This window comes from Argopecten irradians, chromosome 10 (genome assembly GCF_041381155.1).
Source record: "Argopecten irradians isolate NY chromosome 10, Ai_NY, whole genome shotgun sequence".
Classification (NCBI taxonomy): domain Eukaryota; kingdom Metazoa; phylum Mollusca; class Bivalvia; order Pectinida; family Pectinidae; genus Argopecten; species Argopecten irradians.
The window spans coordinates 41,574,636-41,593,474 of record NC_091143.1 but is presented as its reverse complement, the minus strand read 5'-3'; the positions used below and the strand labels follow the sequence as shown (position 1 = coordinate 41,593,474).

The 18,839-nt window shown below is 33.7% G+C and overlaps 3 protein-coding genes and 3 non-coding genes across 6 annotated transcripts; 3 read left to right on the top strand and 3 right to left on the bottom strand.

Annotated features, from left to right (window-relative positions):
• Nucleotides 1-2,181: 2,181 nt before the first annotated feature.
• LOC138332836 (uncharacterized) lies at nt 2,182-6,315 on the top strand. Its single transcript, XM_069280796.1, has 5 exons — nt 2,182-2,460; nt 3,012-3,102; nt 3,306-3,425; nt 4,140-4,297; nt 5,169-6,315. Exons 1-5 carry the CDS (start codon nt 2,182-2,184, stop codon nt 5,226-5,228), a joined length of 708 nt encoding a protein of 235 aa, XP_069136897.1. The 3' UTR covers nt 5,229-6,315.
• A 260-nt stretch (nt 6,316-6,575) lies between these two features.
• LOC138332835 (uncharacterized) lies at nt 6,576-9,612 on the top strand. The gene is made up of 5 exons (XM_069280795.1): nt 6,576-7,007; nt 7,613-7,703; nt 7,826-7,951; nt 8,789-8,950; nt 9,382-9,612. Exons 1-5 carry the CDS (start codon nt 6,732-6,734, stop codon nt 9,420-9,422), a joined length of 696 nt encoding a protein of 231 aa, XP_069136896.1. The 5' UTR covers nt 6,576-6,731; the 3' UTR covers nt 9,423-9,612.
• A 98-nt stretch (nt 9,613-9,710) lies between these two features.
• On the top strand, nt 9,711-13,933 carry LOC138332712 (uncharacterized). The gene is given in 5 exon segments (XM_069280704.1): nt 9,711-10,381; nt 11,336-11,432; nt 11,984-12,112; nt 13,379-13,536; nt 13,892-13,933. Coding segments are annotated over 5 exon segments (699 nt in total). The 5' UTR covers nt 9,711-10,108.
• On the bottom strand, nt 12,507-12,578 carry Trnac-gca (transfer RNA cysteine (anticodon GCA)). The gene has a single exon. It is a non-coding gene; the product is annotated as a tRNA-Cys (tRNA).
• Nucleotides 13,934-13,997: 64 nt separating the features above from the next.
• Nucleotides 13,998-14,069, bottom strand: Trnac-gca (transfer RNA cysteine (anticodon GCA)). Its single transcript has one exon. It is a non-coding gene; the product is annotated as a tRNA-Cys (tRNA).
• Nucleotides 14,070-17,077: 3,008 nt separating this feature from the next.
• Nucleotides 17,078-17,149, bottom strand: Trnac-gca (transfer RNA cysteine (anticodon GCA)). Its single transcript has one exon. It is a non-coding gene; the product is annotated as a tRNA-Cys (tRNA).
• Between the last annotated feature and the right edge of the window lie 1,690 nt (nt 17,150-18,839).

Sequence of the window (18,839 nt, the reverse complement as noted above, 5' to 3'; positions counted from 1 at the left end):
TGCCAAAAAAGATTAGCCTTTGTTAAATATCCGACATTTTTTATTTATAAATCATTTAAGTAGATCGTATACTTTATATTTAAGTCATTTCTTTTAGATTTTTAACGGAAGATTTTGTTTGAAATAATATTTTTTACGAAAAAGTAACACTTTTTGGAAAAAACGATAACAAAACATTGCTCTTTGTCATCTCATTTCACCCTGTTACTGGTTTTGTCCACAATTTTACCCCCATTTCCAAATACTTCCATGACATTTTCTGTCTATGTGTAAATTAGGTTCAAAATTAAAATCCGGGAAAACTGTTTTTGAGTGACTTGAAAATAGAGAGTGCATGTAGCAACGGAACACTTCTTTGTTAGTATACCTAGATATACATTTCCTGTTTATGATTCCAGAGTCCGATATAAGTGAAAATCAATGTACAGTAATAATTGTTATTGCTAAATATCATGGTAACACCTTTTAAAATATTGGTTGCCATGGTAACAAAACGGAGGCCTCTGATTGGCTAAAATTTAAATGATGTCAGAATTAAGTGAAAATTGGTATATAGAGGTTACGAAGTATGCTGAATAACATGGTAACACTTTCAAAAAGATGGGTTGCCATGGAAACCAAATTGATGCCTCTGATTGGTTGAAATTTAGATATTGTCAGATTTAAGTGAAAATCGGTAAATATGGGTTATAAAATATGCTGAATAACATGGAATCCCTTTTTAAAACATTGGTTGCCATGGAAACAAAATGAAGGTCTCTGATTGGTTGAAATTTATATATTATTAGATATTAGTGAAAATTGGTACATATGGGTTATGGGGTATGCCGAATGAGACAGTAATAGTTTTAAATACATTGCTGCCATTGTTTCGAAATAAAAGCCGTCTGATTGTTCAAAATTATTATTGTAGCCTTTGTGGTGCTGGTATTATTTTTAAATTATACATATTTTATTTGAAAATCAAATGTAACTCTGTTACAATCATTAATCATTTTTAAGTCAATTTAAGATAGTTTCTATCTACATAAGAGAGATGGATAATCTTAATTTGTATCTTTTGAGTCTGAGTTGCTGACAAAATATATTTCAAATAATTATTTGATTTCTGATACGAAAAGAGAAACTATTTGTTTCACCCTAGAGCATATCTAGTTGTTAGGCTTTTTTGTACTGTTAGGGAAGATGCATGAAAAGAAATGCAATAATTTTAGAGTACATATGTTAGTTAACAAAAAATTCTATCACTAACTGTTGTTTTATTAAGATGTCTATAATCAATTTTGAATTTATGGTCAACTAGGGCAAATATTGATTTTTCAGAAAATTCCCCTCGCTACATTTCAGCCTATGAAATGCTATTTTCACGGATTTCAGTTTTTTTGAAAAAGTATCTGTTATAGGATTATACCTATAGCGTGTTTTTAAAATGGTTTAAAAGTGTGGACAAAATCGATAACATGCCAAATATTTCGAGCAAACCCAATATCCTAAATTTTTATCCTGACAAAAATTTGAGGTTTCTTTCCTTCAAAATCAATTTGTCGTAAAAATAATTCGTAAATATCGTTATAAATGGATATGAAATAAAGATTGAAGTATCTTTTATTAACAAAAATAATTAAAAAATAAAAATTATGTTCAAAAGATGGACATAAGGGATCCCCTTGCCACATACCCAAAGTAATTTTAGAAAACATCATTTTAGGCCCTTTATGCCTTTTTAAAACATACAAAATAAATAAAAAGCACATAAAAAGTAGTTATGTACCTAGACCTTTAACACCTCAAAATTTGAAAAAAATCGGCGCTTGGGCGGATTTTGCAACCCCACCTTTTCATAAAATATAAAATATTATTTTTCCCAGTGATAATTTTGTTTTATAAAAGGGACACATTTCATTTTGTGTGCGTTATTAGCTTAGGAAGCAATCACTACTATTCCGTGTGTTTGCGTTTTGGTATAGCAAAGACAATCATGATTAGCAGTTCCCTTTGATTTCTGTTAAAACGTGTCACAATCCCCTGGGATAGATATGTTTCATACTAGTATTCGTTAAACGTTATGTTCATATCAGCAAATTTTAATTTTTCTATGATGTTGAGATAGCTTTACTATAGATAGTATTTGTGTGGTTTATTTATCAGTTGATAGATAAACGCTACATTTACCTAACCAATATGGATGTCTTCAAATCATTGACGTTTCTGTTGCTCTCTTCGCTGGTGTCAGCAACTCATGAAAATGACCTTGGCGTCCATTGTACATTTCCACCATCATGGCAGAGTAAAGTTTTCTTTGATTCTGGCGAAGTGGTTATGTCAATACCGGAAGTGATGAACGGTACTGGGACATATTACTATGACTACCCCAGCAAGCAGATGAGATTTGACATCAAAGTCACGGCGTCGCTAGGCAACGTCGAAATCTCAAATACATACATTTGGCATTTCAATGAGGTAAATAATTTCCTTTCGTGTGTATGAAAACTGCTTTTCAATTATATAACGGGATTGTACTGCAGTTCATTTTCCTTTTTTTTATATAAATCACGCGTTCAGATGATCCATATTGAATGTTCGATATCATGTGACTAACTTTTGTGATAATATCTTTTTCAAATATAATTTTCTATTCGTGCTCAAGCATATTCTAAATGCTCCAGTGGTTGCTATCATATTTACACCTAGACTATGTCATTGCAAAATTGAAGGCTATGTGTGCGACAACTTGTCCCTGTGAACTACACCAAAAGAAATCCGTAGTAAGAATAAGGTATTAATTTGAGCGTCGTTCTTGCATCACTTTCATTTTCAAATGTTTATTCTGATATTTATTTTCATGTCGTAATCCTAACGTTGATATAACGTAACCGATAACAACTCATGGAGTTCAAGGATGAATGTAGCACAAAAATAGGCAGATGAAACTGTAAAAGAAACAAACCATATGTTCCAAAGACTGCGTTCCCAACTATATAATTTGTCGTCTTTTTTCGGTTAAATTACAGAGTGCAGTTTATACCATCGATAACGACAATAACACGTGTTACAAGGGAAAAGTTAGTGACTATATCTGGAATCCATGGAATGGCGTACCTTGTATGTAAAATTAGGCAAACCGATATTATAAGTATTGTTATTCTTTTTTTTAATAAATTCTTTGAAGCTATTCCAAAGATGAAATCAAATTTCACATTCGAAGCCAGTTGAAATTACAATTGGACTGATATTTAGCTAATCTAGTAATAATATTTTTGTTAAGAAAGCTAATTTCATAATAGACTTTGACCTACTGGTTTTAGTGGACGCCCACTCGGATTGGCATGGTGGTATTGGATATTTTCAGGAGATAACCGAACTCTTCACTCTGATTAGGAAAGAGCAATACGCTAACGATATTTTAACAATCGACGTCAAAGCAGGTAAGCATAATATGCTGAAATCAACACTCGACGTCAGTTCATAAAAATTATAAATACAATGTTACATCATGTATCTCAAATCAGGTAAAATCATTTGTGACGTCATCTTAACAATAGACATCAAAACAGCTAAATTTAACGTGACACCTTCTTATTACCCAAGGCGGCTAGTGAAGTGTAGTATAATCAAAATCTGTTCACGCAATCATTACCCTGCCTTACGTTGGCAATTATGGGAGTATTAATGCCAAATTGACAGCAGCTAGTTAATACAGCCATCTTCCATGAACGCTCGCACGACAATTGTGACGTCGCAATGACATTGACGTCAAATTAAGAAGAGAACTGATGAATACCAACAGCGTTTGGTAAGGTTACATAGTGGTGCTACATTGAATATGTAAATATAGATTTATAAGTTGTCATCTGTACAAAATGTACGTACGACAGACAGACAGATACATAGACATACACTGTGGTTCAAGTATACCTCCTCTAACTTCATTTCGGGGATATGATTTTTAAATTATGATTTTACAGTAATTACACTTAAAAGTGTAAAAATACTAATTTTATAATGCATTTACAACGTTTGGTGTATATGATCGATATATACATTATGCGAGTGTATTTATTTAAGGACTTTATATAATGCCTTTGTATATTGTCACACAAAATTGTCTGACGTCACAGACCAATATTTGTTATTTCCAGGAGAAGTTTGTCCTCCTATCCGATACATCATCCAAAGCGAATACAGCGACACGGCCTTTGGTGACATAACCCACTATGAATTTCTGGATACTCAAAATATCACCGACCACAGTGTGTTTAACCTACCGTCGTTTTGTTCTAAAACTATCCCGTCAAAGGTACACCGATGTTTCAATCAATTGTTTTCTGTTGCATACTTCATATGGTGTCTCCGTATTTCCTTCGTAAGGAAATGAATAATAACATCGTCGAAAACCCAGGAGTCGCAGCTTTATCGTTTGTCACAAACTAGGACACTTGTGGGTTCCCGAAGTAGGGTAAATAGAATCTCCCATCCTCATAATTGATAAATGAGCATTTCAATCCCTGGGTAAGATTCTTAAATTGGAAAAAAATCATACTAGGCTTGCATATTGTGTAGCAATTGAATTGTGTCAAATGCCGAGGTTCCATTGTGAACCACACCCTAATCCCGTGATTTATTTTCTATGAAAAGTGTTACCATGGTATCAGCTAAACGGAGGCGACGTTCCAAACTTCGCCTTTATTTTTTGTTATGTGTTGATAAAAGTATTTCTAGACCAATGACAAACCATATCATTGTGATTATGCTGTTGTCGTCGTGGCGTTATAAAACTTTGCAATGATCCAGCATGTCTTTTTGCTAGACTAGTTTATATTAGGGTGATACAAGATTAATAAGGATTTGATAAACGAGAAAAAATCATACATATAGGTTTATTGCGCTGTGACGCTACTCACATTATCTTAACGTCATCATTTCATGTTGCATTACTTCCCCAGTGCAAGTGGTTTTAAGGTTTATAACCAAAATAAACGTATTTGTTAAAATTATGATACTTGCAAAATTGTCAAATAATTTACAACTCTGAACAGTAAAAATTTTGCATCCCATTTAAAACGTCGTTGTTGCAAGAAAACATATATTGATGTCACTATAAATATTGAAATTGTCTTAAACATTGTTAACAATGGTATGTCATACAGTATTGGTATTTTTATTTATAGTCTGACCAAAGGAAGAAAAGAAAATTCCCTTCTAAGTTCCTGAGGCTATTTATGGGATAGAAGGAAATAGAAGATGGACAGAATGAGACACAAGTACGGAGACAAAAGGCAAAATAGCAAGAGTAACAATAGAAGGCACACAAAGAAGAGAAACAATATATTATTCGAACTTCTAAAATTACTAACTACGTTAATAAAAGTTCAGATTTTGAAGTGTATGCCTAGTGTCATATATTAGATAAATCAGATATTTTGGTCATATATACCAAGCGAATGTTTGGTTACATTTCAAATGAACACTTAATTACATTATAATGTAAAACCCTATAATTTATCAAGAAGCTTACGATGGATTTCGCCTAGTTTTGTTTTCAATTCTATGTACCCGAAGATGGCCAAGAGACCGAAAATTTGTAAAAGAGACAATTTTTACTGTTTGACCTATATTTGCATACTCTAAACCAACTTTCTTTCGCGTGTGTTTTACTTTAGCGAATTTCGCGATATAAATAAATCCAAAGTGTATCTAAGCGAATTAGCTTTTTTGTCATTTATGTTGATAGGGAATTCCGTTCAATTAAATCCGCAATCTTCGCGAACTTGTCTTGAAATGGAACTCGTGAAATAAAGTAGCCGCGAAAGAAAATTGGTTTAATGTACAATCTTTACGTTATATTAAGATCATGTAAGGATTAGACGCAAGTACCACGGAAAGACACAAAGTCAGGAATGACCGAGAGATGTAACATCAAATATGTTTAGTACATGACGCCAAATGGCATTATCCTATCTTTTTATGAATTATATTATCTATATTGACATGTTTAATAACTGATACACACCACTCACAGATAGAAAACCGTACATGTTGTCTGAGTCATATCTACACCGGGATCACAAGCGATAAATATAAATATACAAATTCATCAGACAAGTTCATGATATAGACTCTTATGATTAGGATAATGCATATCATATATATACATGGTATATATAAGATTAAAATTGCATGAACACAAACATGTAAATCATCTTTTGATAACTCGAACTCAAAATTTAATTACTTTTTGTGTCATTTCTGATATATATTATCAAAATTGAAATTATTTGAAAGTAGTAGCTATGTTCAAAATCTATTTACTTTTTGTGTCCATTCTGATATATATTTAGTAAACATGAAATTATTTGAAAGTAGTAGCTATGCTCAAAATCTACTACTTGATGTATGCATTCTAATATACAATGTGTATTTATTAATAAAAACACATGTAATACTTTAATATCCAGCGTTATTTCTCTTTACATAAAGTACATACCCATAAAAGTTGAACGTTTTATGAAACAGCCTATAGCCTTACCTGTAATTATCTCCTATTGTTCTATCTTTCACACCTGGCCAACAAAATACCTCACCTATATACCTCAAAATTTAGAATGTTGGCTAAGTGAGAAGACACCCTCAAATTTACTTTTAAACGACATATTTTGTCAACTGCGACATTTTGCAGACTTTTCGCCACCTTTAAAACTTCTACCATTGACCTATTGTTGATAATCGACAACATGGAAGCAGGGATGTCTGTTCTGTTGTTTTTGTGTGTCCTGGTTTCATTACACGCTGTTGATGCTAAACCGAAACTACGCTGTGTATTCCCATCCCAATGGCAGAGTGACCTGTTCTTTGATTTCGATATGAGGCTGATGGGTCGCAATCAGATCGATGGATCCGGAATGTTTTATTTCGATTACCCAAACCAACAAATGAGATTTGACTTCACCGGAGTAGAGAGAGTTGACAATTCTTCCGTGGACTTCACTCTGATATGGAAGTTTAACGAGGTAAGTGTAAAGTATTGTCATCTTAACGGTATGTAAGCAACTTAATGGTGTATCCTCGATAGCCCAGAGGTTACTATCACTGGCGTTCAAATTTACTGAGGGTAATGTGTGTGACAACAAATGGGCAGGTATAATTTGGTCATCTGGTGGCGCTTTCTATGTAACCTTCACAAGAAGTCTCTGCAAGCGTGTGATTGGTCAGTTATTTTCTTCTGAATTGCATTCAGGTTTGTTACGACATATTCCACAAGTGGATAAACGGCGGTTATAGTAACGTGGATATGTTGAATGTCAAAATTGGTTTGTGATTTCTGGAATAGTTTTGTTATGCATTAAATATAACATCGACTATTGATAACAACTATGTAAGTGAATAACAAAATATAGAGCAAATAAATGATTGCCCGATAATTAATATATATCCCTAATACTGAACTATAAACTGATACATTTGTACAATGATTTTTATTATGTGGTTTACCAACATAGATCAGAGGATGTTAAAAAAAGTAACGTGTAGTTAATTATATTTTAAAGTAGATAATTAAGTTCTATTTCTAGTTTGAAATATGTACATATATTTGTTTTATCTTGTTTGCATATAGCCAGCGTTTTACACGATAGACAACTCCGATCATACTTGTGAAAGACAGGCCGGTGTAAGTTCTTTCTGGAAGCAATGGAAAGGAGTACCGGGTAAGAACAATTGATTCAAATCAATCTTGAGTGCGCCTAAATAAGTGCTGTTGCAATAACTGCTTAGTACCTGACCCACTGACATAAAAAAATTAATGTAAAATGATATTTTATCCCGTTAGGTGATGCCTGGCCACACTATTACGGCGGCATTGGGGGGTTTAAAGAGATCTTAGGACAGTACGAATGGACGAGAATGAATGGAGGACCGCTGGGCAAAATAGCAGTCACCATGGATGCTAGAGTTGGTTGGTATCGATAAAGACCATTTTGGCATAATCATTGTTTTTTGTTGAATTTTATTTAAAAAATAGTAAGTAAATCAAGTAAGTATCTGGCGACGAATTCTTCATTAAAAAAAGGACTTCAGTTAAATAATGAACAAAACTTAAGTTTTTCCTTTAGTCTATGTTTTTGTTTAGAGAAATCTCGAAAAAGAGGCCCCGGTTTCTAGAAACAAAAATCACGAATTAAGTAAGTCAAAACTTGCGTTATCTAATGTTACTTATGTTAAAATGATTGAAGTTCTTTTGATTTCACTTTGTTTCGAAAAATTGAACTCTAGTGACCCCAGTGAATTATGCCTTTTATCTCCGGATTCTCCGATGTTTTGTTCCTAATTTTGCCAATGACATTCCCTTACATTTGTTCAATTTATATCAACTAACACTAATGTAACGTAGACAATAAGTTCTAATATGCAAAGATATAGCAAACCCATAATAATTGCGCTATCTTTCAGAATTGTTCGTGATCAAATTGCATTCTACTATGATACTACAGTAGAAACTACTGTTTTGGTGTTTCTGCCTTATATGGCTATATTACAAATATCCTCGATATTCTAGGGGTTACTATCACTGATGTCAATATCCATCCCTGAGCTATATCAAAACTGAAGGCTCTATGTGAGACAACATATGAGACACTTTGTGGCTTTGGAATCGGTGGTCGCTCTCGGTGATTGGTCAGTTTATTTTTCCTGATATGCCTCAGTTATACTATGACACAGTCCAGTGATAATAACCCATGGAATAACAAGGATTCTCTGTTAAATGAATTAAACATGTAATCCTTTGTTGTAGGTGATTTCTGCGCCCCAGTACGTCTCTTGATCAGAGACCAAAGCCAGAGTTCGTATGGAACCTTTTCTGTGTATTACGAGTTCCTGGACAATATTGGTTTGAAGAGCCCAAATGTTTTTATTCCTCCACGGCATTGCCAGAACAGTACTACACTGGTTACAGGTAAGAAGATAAAGTAATTGATTAGTCTAGTTAAAATTTTGTGTTTGTTTTAACAATATAACGTATCACTTGATCAGTTAAATTTACTGTCAAACTAATTAAACTACAAAGCAACAATTAAAAAAGCAAATTACACTCTAGAATATATCTGATATAGGTATAGAACGAATAAACGTACCCGGCCTACTATACCTTTCGACACCATTTTCTGTCTAAAAGTCTTTTGAGCTACAATATTGCAGCTAATATAGGCACTGCCTGTCTTTTTTTTCGTTTTTGAAATAAAACTTCATGACACAAAATTTCATGAAATTGTGAACCGTTACTGAGTTGCGCATATATCAAATGCCATATGGAATATTTAAGTCCAAAGACCTGGAATTATATTTATATTTTCATATTGACGTTTAAAATTTCCGTGTATGTTTCAGGCAATCGATGGACTGCTTTGTCGAGAGATATTTTCATTTAAATGGTAGATGGATCTTGGAACCAACTTAAATTCAAACTTTGGTGTTGACCAACATCGGACAGCGAACTTATCAGCTGCTTTAAAAAAAAATAAGAACTTACCATTATCAAAGTTGTTTTCTGTGACTAACATGTTCAAAAACATTACCATGGTTTTTTATGATTAACTTGTTAATAAAAATTACCATTTTTGTTTTCTATTACTTGTATTCCAAACTAAATGGAAACAAAGGATAGCTAATTTGTAAACGGATGTATCGATTTATACAGAAAATCAAAACAATAAATGTTAAGACGAAATTGATGTTTCATTGACGACAGACGCAATTTAAATCAATGTCAATTAAGTTGAGTTGCTGTTGTAAAACAAAAATAAATAAATAAGTGAACCCCGAGACATATTGAGAAGCAATGAATGTCTCAGTAAAGCTAATTCTATCCTTTATCCTGGAGGTACAAGACTGACGATAATGTAGGATGAGCAGAAAAAAGCACGCCCAGACAAGGGTTCGAATCAAGATCCTCCGAACACTAGTCGTATGTTTTACCAATTGAGCTATATATGACCGTCTATACTCGACCAGTCGTTACAATATCAAATCAGATTATGATACACCGGCATTAGAGATATTAGACATCATATCGCTGGTCTGAATAATCTCACAAATAGATATTACATCTGAAGCAATGAAGGACACGAGTCTGATCTCATTCGTTGCCTTGTGTCTAGTCGTAGGATTTGTATCTGTCTTGGGTAAACTTCGATGCGAGTTTCCGGCGCAATGGCAGAGCAAGGTCTTCATGGATTTCGGATCGATGTTTACGGTTCCTACTCAGGCACGTGCGTCAGGGACGTATTATTACGACTACACAAACAACCAGACCAGACTGGACTTGCAGGGCATGGACTTGACCCTAAATGCATTTTATGATCGGTCAATCCTAAGGAGGTTCGACGAAGTAGTTATTATTATTTCCCCCATTACATTCTTTATTTATTGCATGGAACGTAACTGGCGATTTCGGAATTGATAGGAATATTCTATATGCTTAATGACGTTGTCAGGACGATGTTATAATTCTTCAATTTATACCATACTATTGTCATAAGGTACTTTTCGGAATATTTCGCAGGTGATATCTCTCACAAAAATCATAATGGGAACGCACCAAAGATTTTTTTTAATTGAACATGTTTAGACTATATAGGGAATGTAGGGATGTTTCTATACAGGAATAAATATATTAAATATAAATCTTCAGGTTTATCGATAAGCATAGCTGTAAACTGGGCCTGATTGTTTTGTTTGTAAGTATGAACCGATGTACCCCGATGTCATGAAAACTATATGTATTAAAGTTATGTGTGCCGTAACGAGGCAAAAAAATTGCATGTTAATTTGTTCTTCATTAATCTATTGAAAACCATAAAGTTTGATGAATTAACCCGTGAAAATCATTCAAATGGCTTCAGATGCCTTGTAAATAATAGTTACAACACAGAATTTATGTGCTGTAAAGTTGCTGTTTTTCATGCCTTGGGTATATTTAGATGCAAAAATCACTTTACAATTACAAATAACACTAAAAATGTGAAATGAAATTATAGACCACAACTTGGCTTCATGGTCCGACCGTAGGTACTCTTTAGCTTCACTATAGATGTACATATAATTTTACTAATACAAATACAGAGGTAATAGCAGAAAATGATTTTTAGCAGTACTACCAAGAATAATTGTCTGCCCTTATTTGTACTTATAAAAATAAAAGGCAATGCATTGAAAGAACTGTAATTTTCAAAATGTTTGTAAATTTTGGTGATGAATAACATATTAAAAAATCACCTTGATTCGTGAGTATGAAAGATAAGTCACATATAACTTTTCTGTATTTAGATAATCTGTGTTCCAGCCGCCATACTTTTATTATGTGATTGATCATTCCAATAAGAGCTGTGAAAGGCTGATACGACAAAGTGACTTCTGAAGACAATAGGAAGGCATACCTGGTAGACCCTCAAATAAAAATGAATTAATAAAATTCCTCAAGAAACAAAAATAGAAAAAAACCAAATCCACTAGTTAAAAAAAACGAGAAAAAAATAAACACCGCCTCCCCCCACACACCCTAAAAAAAGAAGAAGAAAAAAACCCTCGAAAAAAGCAAAAACAAATAAAATTCATGTATATAATACATCTTAAAGCTGATACATTAACATAGTCAATTTATTTTACATTCAAATGATTAGTTGATGTGCATCGGGCAGGCGACGAATATCTTATATCGGGGCCGCGGTGGCCGAGTGGTTAAGATGTCCCGACATATTACCACAAGCCCTCCACCTCTGGGAAGCGGGTTCGAATCCCATGTGGGGCAGTTGCCAGGTACTGACCGCTGGTCGGTGGTTTTTCTCCGGGTACTCCGGCTTTCCTCCACCAACAAACCTGGCACGTCCTTACATGACCCTGGCTGTTAATAGGACGTAAAACCAAACCAAACAAACAAATCTTATATCGACTCGCCAAAATATCCAAGTACACAGTATGTTCTCATACATAGAATCAGCTTCTCTGACGTCAATTGGAAAGGTGGGGGGATCACAAGAACGTTTTGAGGAGTACCAGTTCTTAAAGGTGATGGTGGAAGATGATGATACAATTGTTGAAATGACTATCGATATTAAACCCGGTGGGTATCAAGTTAACAAGGTGAGACAGAGAATCAAACATTCTGTAATATGGGTTGGTTTTATTGTTTACGGACAAAACTTAGATTACAATCCCTACACAACTTTTCCCTTCCCCTTTCTCAACATGGGTCTCAGATCGGCTACAGTGATTTGTTTTTGTATTATCGCACTACTAGATTCTAAAAGGACATCGAGCTCTGACTTCGGTCATTATTTAGAGATATTACAGTAAGATAAACCAATAAAAAATGAAATGTATCATTTTTGTAAGTGATGTAGAACTATTGGCTTTATCATGTAATTTTCGCCGTAACAACATAAAATAAGAATAATGTGACTCAGCTACACTGCACATGCGTACATTAAATATAAGTTATTAAAATTTGAAGAATGAGGGGACACCCGGGTTCGAACCAGGGACCTCTCGATCTGCAGTCGAATGCTCTACCACTGAGCTTTATTCCCATATCTTACTCTAATTTCTCCAAACATATTTGATGCGAGTGAGAGATCTATTATAAATAGCTTTATATACATGCAACACTGATGTAATATTTAGTTTCACATAACAATTATAGATTTTATAATATACAGTATATCATTCATGACTTACATCGGAACTTACTAAATAAATCGATAAGCATATCCCAACGGGAGATTAAATCATCAGAAAACATAGTATAAAATGCCAGGTGAGAGTATATGATCTTGCTTCATCTAATTGATAGAAGGACATTTTTGTATTTGTGTGATGCTTATATCATGAAGTCTCCGACAAAATACCTAAAGTTTCATTATCTTTGTTGTTTATAGGGTAGCACATAATTTCTAAGATATGCATATGGGGTAGGTACAGAACTCAATGGTAAAAATTGATTCATTTAATCAGATATATATTATACGACCAATTCTACATGGTTTATTGCTCGTGACACCGATTTGAATAGTTAACCTCTAACGTTGAGTTCTGAAGCTTCTCCTTTATGACATCTTACCCCGTACCTTCCTCTGTACATGAACAGGATAAAAGGGGAGTATTGTACTGAAACCCTTGGCAAACGAAGATGCATTAACACATTTAAAAAGGCATGATATAGAAATCCCCAAAAAAGGAAGAATTTGATTATGATCAAACTTGATATTGGAGATAATCTTACCATCTGTCTTATATCTATGATATACTGTTTGTTTCCTCGCTATATTGCCAACTTGATTCGATCATTTCGACGATAATTATTTAATTAGGTTTACATATTTGTTACTAGGTGATAAATGTGCCCCAAGCCGCTTACTAATGGAGCTACACGGACTCGATCCTCTTGGTACATATTCATTAAACTACGAGCTCTTGGATCCAATGGATATTAAAGATCCGAAGATGGTGTTCAAAGATCCCACCAACTGTACAAACGTAACGATATCGGTATGTAGTAATTGTTTTAAGGAATAACTTGAATGGATATGATTTTATGTTATAGAGATATAAAACAAAATATAATTATATTCTAAGTAATCGCGAAGCGCTTTATGATTAGAGTACACTTACATTTTATAATATAAACATATATTGAATTTCTATTGGTTTGATTTAAAGTCAATATTCTTAAAATTATGGTATAATGATGAGCTATATTGTTACTGGGGACATGACCTTTAAATTAAAACAATAAATCTATCTATTAGCTAGTTTCGTGATAAGAACGAAAAACAAAAAACAAAAACAAAAACAACAGCAGCCATAACAAATAACGCTAGTTCTATGTTTTACAATGTTTCAGAGTGACGACCAGAGTGATAGCTTATTCCACAGACGATTTTGACCGTTCATTGGATAGACTTTTAATATCAACTTTAATATTACATTCGCGAAATTAAAAAAAAAGGAGGGGACACCCGGGTTCGAACCAGGGACCTCTCGATCTGCAGTCGAATGCTCTACCACTGAGCTATATCCCCTATACACATTGTAATTTTCAAATATAGATGGATTTGATATGTGATCGGTCACAGCTGTGTAATCTTAAGATTCCTGACTTCAGATATAACAGTATTAGTTGATAGCATTAACATTTAACAGACCTACATATACTAATTATTGTTTATAACTATTACCAAAAAATCAAATTAAAAAAGAATTATTGTAATTATAGCGAAATGTCGTCTTATGCAATGAGTATGTAAAAAAAGTAGGAGAGACAAAAACATAGTGGTTGTTGTGCTAGCTATATAGGATAATGTTAAAATGAGGGGACACCCGGGTTCGAAACAGGAACCTCTCGATCTGTAGTCGAATGGGTTTTTTTTTATTTTACGCAGATACACACAATTTGCAAACAAGATTTCTTTCAAACCCCGATGAAATTAAAAAGTAGTGACTTCAATGCTTAAATGAAATCGGCTTCATGAATATAGCTTCCTTATCGTACTATTAACAGTAGGTGAGGTCAGAACAGAATATACAGGTCAAGGTTTTTATCTCTACGCTAAAATGGCATTCGGATGGGGGATATATCCATACGATTTGGACAGTTATCCATTCTATCCGGATATATTGTGGCGTTAATTGACCGCCATCTTTGTATAAGGGATTTTCTTTACTCCATTTCATATAAATACCAAACAATAAGTAAAGAATAGTGCTTGTATTTGTGTCATTCATTATAAATAATAAATGACATAATTCACTTCAAGAATATGGAGTTTTTGTTGTGTATTCCCATTATACAAACAGAACACACCCATGGTGTTTGATGAAGCAGAACTAAATAAATGTGTTATCTGGTATGTTGATGGTCAATTTCCGAATATGTTTAATGGCGTTTTTGACTCATTTATAAAATTAAAAAAAAAAAAAAACATTTCCAAACTTTATTTCTAACAAGAATTCCAAAAGTGCGAATTAAAAGAACATTTAGGCAACTTGACAAATTAAAGATAGATCATATACGATCAACTCATTTTCAAAGTGGTTTAAATAGTGAGATCGCAAAACATCGTCAAGTCTTTTTAAGATTCCTGGATTTCAGGGACCTCTCGATCTGCAGTCGAATGCTCTACCACTGAGCTATATCCCCATATAGTTAATATGAGAGTTTCTTATTTTAAAGCCCTTTCAGCTGACTAAGCGTATTATACATAGACAGGTAAGACGAAAAGGTTTTGGGCAATCAACATATTTACAGACACATATATACAGTGTAAACTGATAAAATTCATTTTCAATTATTCAATCATCGTGTTTGAATCCCAGGTAGATCTAATTCTGATGAACTAGTTTATTTGCACTATCTACTTTTGAAACAGAAAATGAAATCCAACAACTTGTTGACTATGCAATACATCACGTCAGCTGTTTACAAAATCTATGTCGATATACATGTAACGTAATCCTATTTCATCCTGCATATCAAAATTTACGGCCTAATGTAATAACCTTATCGAACTGTTGACTGGAAGTGTGATCCTAGCACTTTAGACATGCAGACAAATATCGCATACGGTGAACCCACGATAATCCGGACACTTACGGCTCCTACCCAAACTGTCCGGATTGCGAATTTTCCGGACTGTTGGACTCCGTTTACTTAGTTGATAATCAAATTCGTTTCCTGATAATTCCGTCCGGATTATGACTTTTCGGATTATCGGCGTCCGGATTAAAGGGAGTTCACTGTATCTATTGGTGCACATTATGTCTAAGCTATCAACATCACCAATAATACAAATTGACGATTATTGAAATATTACAAATACATCAAGTTACACATGCATTAGCAACGTGGCTTATGGAACAAAAGGATGTAAATCAAATCCAAAACACTCAATTAAATTGTGAGAATTGTCCGACTACTGTGCGTATAAGACAAGACTCATGAAAATAATCGTAGAATCCAGTTCATACTTAGCAAATAAAAAACAGCGTAACTGTATTTTGTGATTAACGAAACTCAATCTCCAATGCAGTGATCTCGGAACCTGGAATTCCAGAGGAGTACACGTCTTCTGCAGTACTACAGTATAATATGGATGACAAGGGTTATGGAACTATCACAAAAGTGGGGATAAAGTTAATGCGATAAAATGAGAGAACAGTAATGGATAAAATTCTTGTTATTTTTTACAGATACAAGTGCTGCAGTATTGAGGTCGAAATAATGATTTCAGTTCCGAAATCAATTTGTGTAAAGCAAATTACTGCTAAAACACTGATTTAAAGTTGTTGATGTATAAATCCATGGCTTCTTAAAATGTGTTTGACTGTTTTCGGTCAGCAATTGTTATATCTTTTAATTGCCATTTCAGATAACTGGAGAGAACTCCAGTTTAACAAACATTTTTGAATTGGTAGCTGTTTCCTTTGATCCAAACAGTTTTAAAATACATACATATATTACCGTTGTCCACGTTAACAAGTCTTAAATACATCTTTATGCGTTTATTGAACCCGATAACGAGATTAGAAATAAAACAAGAAGCCTAGAGGCATTAATGATCACTTCAGTGTTTACTCTTTATGTCCCCTGGATTTCAGCAAGTTTGTTTCCTATACGATTTTCACAAATAATGCACAAACATGTAATTTCTTATATAAACTACAGTAAAATTGACCCCTTCTCCGAGGGAAAACCTGCAACCCAAGGGTCATAAAATTCATAAGTTGTGTAAAAGACTTTTAAGACCATTATATCTATAAAGAATATTTGATTCTAACATTTCTGGGAGTCAGGAAGAAGATTTTTTGTTGGTAATTTTGACCATTTTGGCCTATCCCAGCACCATGGCGGTTGGCGACCATAACATTCACAATTTGACTGATCTTTGGTTCAAACAGGTTTTTGCAAATTTTCAAAAAATTTAGTTCAGTGGTTTCGGAGAAGTCGAAAATGATAAAAACGGAGGACGACGAACAAAAAGGCGATTCGGCTCAGATGACTTAAAAAGAGGCCAAGGAGGAGGTAAAAATGAGGGGACACCCGGGTTCGAACCAGGGACCTCTCGATCTGCAGTCGAATGCTCTACCACTGAGCTATATCCCCATACTTTTTAGTCTTATTTTCCACAATACAATTCCCTACAGCAGCTGTTGACAAAATCCATATTAATGTCGTGGAGTGTCTATTTATCGTTCTTGTTATTGAATCTTCGAACGTAGACTGATTGTTTACATGTTTGTAGATTAGATAGAACGACGAAAATGGTCAACCGACACTCTAGGATACTCTATTAAAAAAACTTATTATTCAAATATCATAAACAATATATGTAAAATAATTGATAAAACACGTGTCTACTGACTTTTTTTAAAAAAAATTTTGCGGGGAAAGAAATTGGTGATTTTCTATTTATTTCCTCTTCTTTATTTTCTTTCTCTACTGATTTGCGATTATACATCGCTGGTAGATTTTTTTGCGGATTTTCAATTTTAACAGTAATAAGCTTTATATTTTGTCAATATTTTTTTTGCATTATCGGATATTTTAAATTCGCTTAAATTACCTCAAATAACACAAAACGAGGGTAAAATACGATTGAAAATTTTAAGTATTTACGTAAACAACGTCTTATTGTGTTTATCAATACATGTAATTTGAAGCACTGCAGTTTAATGCAGTTTGAATGTATATGTTACATGTTGTTTCTTATCAAAACATAACTTTTTCCTGGGTTCGAGGCCAAAATAATATAAAAAGGATATTTTTTGATAAACCGCGATGAGAAAACACTACGGTGGTTAGTGTGACATAGCTCCATGATATAAAATTATATTCAAGATAATCTTCATAATTCAATCTAACCACATGAAATCCCGCATTTTTCGAAATAAATAGCATAACGCTGTTGTATAAGCCAATCAGCGACAAAGTTACAAACTGTGACGTCATTTTAACGTTATGATATGATAAATGTAAAGCCAAGAGAATTTCTCCATAAGAATGATTGAATTCAGTCTTAAATGTTTCGCTTTGTGAACATTGACAAGTAATAATAAAAAAAACATCGTCATGACGAAATCAACTTTATAAAGTCTAGGAGGACTTACAATTAAGATTTTAAAATGTCATCACAGCAAATAACACGGGCTCTATTTCGACCACAAGTAGGAATGTCAATTTGGGCCCACTTGTGGCAATGACAGATGAGCATATTTGTTTTTTGTTTACTGATACCCGGGCATAGACTATCACGCACATGACATATGATTAAGGTCAGGTCGAAATCAATTGTGAGTTACGCGGGTGAAACATGAAGGTCAATTTTGGTGGTCCAGTTTTTCGGAACCGAAGAACATTTTTTAAAATAATTTTTGATGAACATCTATGTACTGACATGTCACAAATAAAACAAATTGGGAATTACCACATGAGGACCAAAATTGACACTCTTTTTTGTTGGATATTCCAAATGGTGATAATTTATGTACCATGTGATACCCATGCAATAACGTTTGTGCGAGACTAGTACATATATCTGCAGCGGTGATGGAATGTAACTATTTGAAATCTTTCCGCTGAAATGACATTAGCGTGATATATCATCTTTTAACGTTATTCCGTCACCAAGAGAAACATTAGTCCCGCACAAACGTTATCGGGTACCACGTGATACGTGAATTATCCCCATTATTTATTCACTTCACGTCGTATCACGCTAGTAACACATGAAATACTATTGTATGAATTTATTTGTTGGATAATATGAGTATTACGTAACAAAGATCTCTTTCTA

What these genes read in the sequence shown, in the direction of transcription:
- LOC138332836 (XM_069280796.1), top strand. Translation starts at nt 2,182, where the DNA reads ATGGATGTCTTCAAATCATTGACGTTTCTGTTGCTCTCTTCGCTGGTG. An exon ending in ACATTTGGCATTTCAATGAG is followed by an intron (nt 2,461 to 3,011) that starts GTAAATAATTTC and finishes GTTAAATTACAG; the next exon opens with AGTGCAGTTTATACCATCGA. An exon ending in AACAATCGACGTCAAAGCAG is followed by an intron (nt 3,426 to 4,139) that starts GTAAGCATAATA and finishes TGTTATTTCCAG; the next exon opens with GAGAAGTTTGTCCTCCTATC.
- LOC138332835 (XM_069280795.1), top strand. Translation starts at nt 6,732, where the DNA reads ATGGAAGCAGGGATGTCTGTTCTGTTGTTTTTGTGTGTCCTGGTTTCA. An exon ending in GCAATGGAAAGGAGTACCGG is followed by an intron (nt 7,704 to 7,825) that starts GTAAGAACAATT and finishes TTATCCCGTTAG; the next exon opens with GTGATGCCTGGCCACACTAT. An exon ending in CAGTACTACACTGGTTACAG is followed by an intron (nt 8,951 to 9,381) that starts GTAAGAAGATAA and finishes TGTATGTTTCAG; the next exon opens with GCAATCGATGGACTGCTTTG.